Here is an 8,445-nt window from a genome sequence, read left to right on the forward strand (position 1 = left end):
CATGAATAAGTCATATGATGATGACCCTTGCTATAAAATTAACAAAATACCAATATATAATTTGGTTCACATACAAGAATATCAATGGCGTTTAAATTTAATTAGTTAACAAAAACCTGATCGAGTGTTGCAGCATGACTAATTTGTCAACTTTCTACAACTTAATACGTGTGAGTTCCTCACCTTTATTGGTTCGGTATTTTTTTTTTTGTTTTGTTTGATTCCAGTACCGTGACAAATGTAATGAAAATTAACTGAATTGCAATTTTGTTTTTGTTAATTTTGTTCCAATACCGTAATAAACGTGATGAAAACCAACCAAATTCACCTAGATTCACAGCGTTTCGACGTTTTGTTGTAGTTTTAGTAACGTAACGAATATAACGAAAACTGACCAAATGTCAAATTCTGTTTATTTAGTTTTGATACCTTAACGAATGTGAACCGAAACCGACCGAATTCGCACCGACTTACCTTCTTAACGTCCGAGACCGATAACGCTTGAGTTTTACCGACATGTTACGCCGGGTAACAATACTAGTTAAATGGTCGGCGGGGAGACGACGTTAGTTATCAGTTATTTCCCGCGCGTACACTCACAGTGACACCCCCATCAAACTTTGCCACCTGTCATTATTATTATTATCATTATCATTCCGTAAACCCTAATTCCTCTCCATTCATCATCAACTCTCCATGATTCCAACTCCTTAATCCCACACGCATGTTTCTCATCACTTCAAATCCCCAATTAACTCCCCCAATTCTCAACTCATCCTCCCTCGGGTTCCGGTTTTCGCCTCCGCTGATCAGGCGAATGGAGTTCGTTAGGAAGTTGGGGAGGAAGTGCTGCGTGGTGCAGTCGACGAAGCAGAACCGGAAACTGGAAGTGGTGGATGTGGGGAGTGGTGAGGATGTGTTTGATGATGGAGTTAAGGCTGTTCCGCCTGATCATCTTTTGATCATGGTTAATGGGATCATTGGAAGGTAATTCGGTTGCATTTTACGGTTGTACACGGTTCCGTTTGAGTCGGTTTTCTGGCTTGGTTTATTACACGATTGGGCTAAAATATTTGAGTTACATAACTATTAGATTTACTAAAAATTATAAAAAAAGCATTAAAATATTATAAGTTTGGGTATATTCGGTGTTTATTACATGTAAAATCAAAACTTAACCGTAAATTCAATGTCGGTTTTTGTTTCAGTGCGGGTTTTTTAGTTTGGGTTTTCCGGTTTTCAATCAGTTTGTGATTTAGGTTAATGGGATAATTGACAGGTAATTTGGTTGCAATTTGGGGTTGTGCACGGTTCGGTTTGCACCGGTTTTGGGCTAAAAGCAAATTTAAAAACGTTAGTTTTCTGTTTTGGCTTAAATCATTTTGTTAATTAATAACTAGTTGATTATTATACATATAGGCTAAAATATTTGAATTACATATACTTAAAAAATAAAAATTTATAAATTCGTTTCGTTTTTACTACGTGCAATTCCAAAATCGAACCGTAAGTTTTTTTTTTTTTTAAAACATAAAACCAAACCGTTGGATGTTGTTTTGGTTCATTTTTTTCTGTTTGGGTTTTACGGTTTCTTTCACACCCTATTACAATTTGTTTATTATCAAGGATTGATTGTATGTTTATTAGCATTATGAAAGCTTCTGCTTCTGTTGGATTCATACAGTGCTGCAGATTGGCGATACGCTGCAAAGCAATTTGTGAAGAGACTTTCTGATAAAGTAATTGTTCACTGTGAGTTTTTTTATTTGTGCAACTTTTTCAAGTAAATTAAATTTCAATAATCTATACTGACAATTTAACGAGCCTCCTAGCCTTTTTTTTAAACATATCTAGATGGTGTATTGTATACATAAAGTCTTTATCATGTATGAATAAATTTATTGAGCAGGTAGTGACTGCAATTCAGCAACTTTGACTTTTGATGGTGTAGACCGAATGGGTGAAAGATTAGCCGAAGAGGTATTGTTTCTTATTGTTTTCTATGACACGTTACAATCAGAAATTGTCGTAAACAATCTTTAATTTAAACGGGTCGATTTTGGGTATATTATAAACCATCATATATACTTGTAAACTGTCCGATTTGGGTTGTAATTTTACTCAGCCTATTTGCTTATATATGGGCCAATCAGGATTATATTTTAACTCAGCCTATTTACTTGTAAACAGGGTGATTTGGGTTAATTTTTAACTCAGCCTATTTATTTGTGAACAGGTTGATATGGGTTATATTTTAACTCAGCCTATTTACATGTAACGGGTCTATCTGGGTTATATTGCTGCTCAGCCTATTTACCTCCAAACGGGTTAATTTGGGCTATATTTCAACTCAGCCTATTTACTTGTAAACAGGTCTATTTTGGTAATATTTTAACTCAACCTATTTGCTTATAAACGGGTCAATTTAGGTTATATTACAAATCCGATGGGTAAACGGGTCAAAGTTAAAAGCTTTTCTAAAATTTGAAATAGGAAATATGAGAAACAAGTTACAAGTAACCCAAAATGTTGTTTAAATATTTTAAACAAGCTAAATTCATTTGTTCAAACAAATTAGATATGATTGTAACACTATATATTTATGAATAAATTATTTAAAACCTAATTGAATAAAGAACTGATAGGCTGCTAGCATGGTCAACCCAATCAGACATTCAAATAATATAATTTTTTTACAATCATGTTCATATTTAATTTGAAACTCGCAGATGTATTTTATAATCATGTTCATATTTTAATTCAAATAAATATAATTTTTTTACAAGTTCCTTCAAATAATGCAGGTAGTAACCGTTGCCAAAAGATGGCCCGAGGTGTCCAAGATCTCATTTATTGCACATTCATTGGGTGGTCTCGTTGCCCGATATGCTATCGGAAGACTGTATCAAAACATTCCCGTGTGTCAGTCCTCAAATTTAAATCGAAATAATGAAAATGATTCAGAACAATCTCTTGAACAGTTATTTGAAGCCAGAATTGCGGGTTTGCAACCAATTAACTTTATTACTGTTGCAACTCCACATCTCGGTTCTAGAGGGCATAGACAGGTATGACGCATAATTTGGTAAATTACCGGTTCGTCCTCATACATAAAGGATGAAAACTGTAATTTACCCTACATATTTATAGATTTGGCAATATAGACGGGCTGAGCAGGTTTGTAAGGGTGGAAATGTGCCGGGTTGACCCAAAACATTTTTTGTTTAGATATTTTAATACCAATAATAATGTGTCTAATATGATTACAAAATTTTGACCCGTTAGAGATAAATGATAAACCAAATTGACCCCCCTTTATCAATAAATGGGTCAACATTGCTATACATCTTTCAAATTCATTAATTTTCTATTTATTTTTTATTTTCTTTCTTTCTCTGTTATAAAATAAAGACAATAAACAAGTTGAAAAGTAACATCGTTGTTAACATTACATATTTTGTCTATGAGTTGTAAGAACACTCACATCTCATTCTTCGTCTCTATCTATATATTTGAACTTAAACCATCAATTTTCTCTAAATTTTGTTCGTATTTAAAAAATTACACACCCCGTGTCTATTTTTTTCTATATCTTACTCACAAACACTTATTTTATTATTTTTTCTCCCCCCCCCCACACACACACATAATTATATAGATGATGAATAGTTACCTTTTATATACAGAGAGTTACTATTACTCTCTACTTTATATTGTATGAAGAATGTGATGTGGATAGTGACTAACTATATTTTCATTCATATTATAGAGATGAAGGCTAATATAGAGTGTGAGATGTATATGCTCTAAGGGTAAATTGATCTTTTTTTTAAAACTAACAGAAAAAGTTAACACTAGGTAGTGAAAATGACGAAAAATGTGCAACATTTGATTATATGAACTCCGGGGAATGTTTTGTATATTTTGAAATTAATGGATATGATTTGCAAGTTACGCCATACATAAAGGATGAAAACTGTAATTTACCCTACATAATTATATAGCTAGCAGTATAGATAGTTTAATATCAATGATTATGTGTCAAATATGATTACAAAAGTTTGACGCGTTAGAGATAAAGCATAACCAGATCGACCCACTTATTAGTAAATGAGTTAAAATTGCCATAGATTATTAAATTTACTGATTTTTTTCCTTTTTTGTCTGTTTTAACAGCTTCCAATTCTTTGTGGTCTTCCATTTCTTGAAAGACGGGCCCCACAAACCGCACACTGGATAGTTGGTAGATCCGGAAAACATCTTTTTCTTACTGATAATGATAACGGAGGACGTCCTCTTCTTCTGCAGATGGTTAATGACTCTGAAAATATTAAGTTCATGTTAGTAATACGCTTCATTCCAATATTCTTCTCAACCTGTTTACTTATAAATGGGTCAATTTGGATTATGGTTTATTGGTAACATGTCAAATATATCAAATGGGTTGAACGAGTTAAAGTTAACCAAAGTGTGGTTTTAAGAAATTTGGTTATTGTTTCAACTATATGGTGTTTCTAATCATATACAAACACATTTACATCATGTAAAATTGGGTATAAAATATTTATGGTCAACCTTACCTGACATTTAACTATAACTTAGCGTGAACTTTAACTTGATCGGAGGATCAGGATTAACTCAACACAACCTATCCATTTTCCCATCTCTAATATTCGATTTTGGTATTTTCTTTTGACTTGATTATTGTTGGTAATGTTTATGTCTTTTTATGTTGTGTAGATCTGCTTTGGGTTCTTTTAAGCGTCGTGTAGCTTATGCTAATGCCACCTATGATCGTATCCTTTGCAAGTTCAACATTTTAATGTTAATATTTGAAAATTTCCGGCTTTTTTTCTTTAATTTTTCGTTGTTCCTTTTTTAATAATAAGAGGTGGTTGGGTGGAGAACATCGTCAATTCGGCGCCAACATGAACTTCCTAAGGTGAGTTTATTTCATGCCTAGATTTTATACACTTAAAAGTGTTGAACCAAAAATATCCCTTTGGATTAGAGGAGCCCAGTTTTACCCGTTAATGTATAAACGGGTCGATTTGGGATTAAAGAATTGGTTGAAGTAAAAGCATGTTGAGTGATTTGAAATTGACCCAAAACGTGTTCAAATTGCTTAAAATCTCTTCAATCATGTTTTTTCAAGAATGAGATTATTGCTATACTATACGTTTTTGTTAAATTGTACTTCAAAAGTATTAGTTGTTTGTAAAATTCAAGAAAAGAAAAGACAACAAAAAGTGTTTGTGGGTTGTCCCTACTCTCTACACAACCAAACCCGTCCTAAATTTATCTGTTTGACCCGTTATCCAACTAGGGCTGCTAAATGGGTCTTGTTAGCAGGTTTTTGTGTTGAATCTAAAACAAACCCGAAAATTTTACATGAACCTGACCACGAAACGTGTATTTACGGGTTAACACGAACATGACCAATTTAACCCAAAAAATATTTTTTTCAAATATTAATATTTTAGAATTCTAAAGTACATATTATTTTTATTTTTTGAGCAATTATGTTTAAAGTATGCTGTATTATTTTAAAGTTTGACATAAAAATACCCTGATAGTGTAAGTTATTACATAAAACACATTCTGAAAAACCAAAAAATAAATAAATGGGTTAAATGGATCAAACAATGAAAACGACGGGCTAAATGTGCTCGTGGGTTCAACCATAAACTTACCAGAACCCGTTAAAAACTAAACCCAAACCCGCGAATCTCGTATTAAGTTCTTCTTGTGTTTTTATGTCGTGTCAGAAATTCACACTCCGCTTAATTCTACTATAAATCCACATACTAACCACATCCGCATGGTTTTCGTCTTCTAGTCGAATCTTCTTGTAAAGGATGATAAGTACCCACACATTGTTTATGTGGAGCGGGAATCAAGTGATGCATTCCAAAATGGGATTTCTTCTGTTGATACACCTCCCAATTTGGAAGGTACCGTTTGTGTTTTATTTATTATTATTTATAAATAATAATTCGTTAATTATGATAACAAAAGCAATATCATCACAATAGTAATCTTAACAGTTTAGGTTATATGCATCAAAAATAGACTTTGGTCAGATAACTTTCGACCCATGCAACCCAAAGTGTCCCTCTTGTAGCTAACCTTTTATTTGACCCGTTAAACACAACCCAAAATGACCCGTTAATTAATAAATAGGTTGAAATTGCCACCTTTTAAATCATTCATTGAAGAATGATGGAATTTGAATCTCCTAAAGAGTGTGCAGAATCTGGATGTTCTATTAAACTTGACGTTATATGTAAGTAACCATAAAGCGGACTATACAAGCCAAACACTCTTCTTACTATGCATTACTGAATTTAAATACTCGATTGTGAAATTTGGTAATTTAGCATAGTTGGAATGATTAACTCAAAAGTATACATTTTGATTAATATTATCTTATTCATTTATTCAGAGGAGATGATCCGAGGTCTTACTCAAGTACCTTGGGAACGAGTCGATGTTAGCTTCCAGAAAAGCACACAACGATATGTTGCACACACTACAATTCAGGCAAGTTCTATGTATGAGAAAACATTTGTTTCTAATTGCAAGTTACAATATATATATATATATATATATATATATATACCTATACCTATACCTATACCTATACCTATACCTATACCTATACCTATACCTATATATATATATAATATACTTCTATAAAATGTGGTAAAAAAATGCTGGTTCATATCTAAATAGGTCCATTCGGGTTGGACTGAGACACAAACAATTCTTGTGTAATTTTTTGAAATTTGTAGTCAAGTAATGTAATAAAGTTGAATAGAAGGCTATCTTATTAAAACTAAAATATAGTTATTTCTAATTAAACCGATTTTGGATGTTATAAGCATGTAAATGCACATTATACTAGGGGTGTAAATAAGCCAGACCTTGTGAGTTACTCGAGATTGGATTGCTAAAATCTAAATGAACTTGAGCCTAAAAATAAAATTGTTTTTAAACGAGCCAAGCCTGAGCTTGACTTATCGAGCTCGAGTATGCTCGCGAGCCTAAACGGGCCTAATATTCATATAGCTTTTATTTATTGTTTTAAATATATAATTATAAAATAATAATTATTATTTAAAATAAAAATAGCTAATTAAAAATAATAAACAAACTAAGCCTGAAGTGAGCTCAAGTTCGGGAATCAACTAACTAGCCAAGTTCAAGCTCAACCCAAAAATGACATGTTTTCTTGTGCATTCTATTTATAATGATGTTTTCATGCTGCTGTTTATTCAGGTGAAGAATTATTGGTTAAATTCTGATGGTGCTGACGTTGTTCTCCATATGATCGATAATTTTCTTCTTTAGCATATGCTTACATACGTTATATCCTGCAGTTGCATATTAGGTAATGATTTGTTTTCTTTTTTCTTGTATGTTTAGATTGGTCATCTTCAAACAGGGAACAACAATTTTTCAAAATTGTTCAAATTTAGTGCACAGATTAATTTATTTCATTTACATTTTTATTGTTCATTAACTGTTATGGTGGCAAAATGGGCAGGTCAGGCGGATTAGATAACATGTCAAAATTGGTACTTCTGCAACGGACCCGGAAGTGTTTTGCTCATAGTTTCTATTTTTTTTTTTTAATAATTAACAATATGTGAAATATGATTGTTAAATTTATATTATTTAAGTTATTGTTTAATTTTTTTGAATCAAACAATTTTTGGAGTCTGGAATCATGAAATTATACTTTGGTCACATTTCCAAGTATTTGTCAGCTTACCTTGTTGTAACACTCGTATTGTGTAAACCAGCTACGTACAACTTATATGATTCAACGATTTTCAATAGCGTGGTCCCAAATTTATACAGTATATACATACAGTGGAAAGGATGTACAATTTAAAACGAGATAACTGTTTAATGTTGTGATTTACACCATTCGAGTGCTCCATCGTTCGTTCTTTACTATATATGGGGTAGCTATACACATTAGTGAACTATAATATGAATATATACAAGATTTAAACCAAAAAGATTTTTTACAAACATTTGGATATATTTTTTAAAACAAGTTACAAAGCATCTAGAGACATTAATGATGATATCATAGGGCAATAATAGTTGTTCTATGGCAGATGTACCTTCGGATTAATAATTTAATGTCCTGTCTTAAATATAACCAATGCACTTTAGGGCTTAACGGTAATGGTCCAATGGATGAGAGAAAAACTCCACAGTTAAGCATGCTCGATGCTCGGTTGAGAGTAGAACCAATATAGGTGACCACGTAAGAAGTCTCCACCAGGGCAACAAAAAACAAACATGTCAACTCCTCGTGGGCAAAGCCTCCACTAGCATCCATAAGAGATTTGCGTTCTTTGCATTTTGCCACAGTCTTTGGATTCTTGATTTAACCATCCTGGCCATTAGCAGTTGAGTTGGTTTGCC

The 8,445-nt window shown here is 32.6% G+C and overlaps 1 protein-coding gene across 1 annotated transcript; it reads left to right on the forward strand.

The window, feature by feature from the left end:
* Positions 1–632: 632 nt before the first annotated feature.
* LOC143582432 (putative lipase YDL109C) lies at positions 633–7,574 on the forward strand. Its single transcript, XM_077064997.1, has 11 exons — positions 633–987; positions 1,685–1,752; positions 1,910–1,980; positions 2,805–3,068; positions 4,177–4,340; positions 4,741–4,796; positions 4,890–4,942; positions 5,840–5,954; positions 6,446–6,543; positions 7,282–7,393; positions 7,550–7,574. Exons 1-10 carry the CDS (start codon positions 725–727, stop codon positions 7,351–7,353), a joined length of 1,224 nt encoding a protein of 407 aa, XP_076921112.1. The 5' UTR covers positions 633–724; the 3' UTR covers positions 7,354–7,393; positions 7,550–7,574.
* Positions 7,575–8,445: the final 871 nt, after the last annotated feature.

The sequence above is a fragment of the Bidens hawaiensis genome, unplaced genomic scaffold (genome assembly GCF_021521415.1).
Source record: "Bidens hawaiensis isolate Kalapana, Puna unplaced genomic scaffold, B.hawaiensis_p1.1 tig00031745_1, whole genome shotgun sequence".
NCBI lineage: Eukaryota > Viridiplantae > Streptophyta > Magnoliopsida > Asterales > Asteraceae > Bidens > Bidens hawaiensis.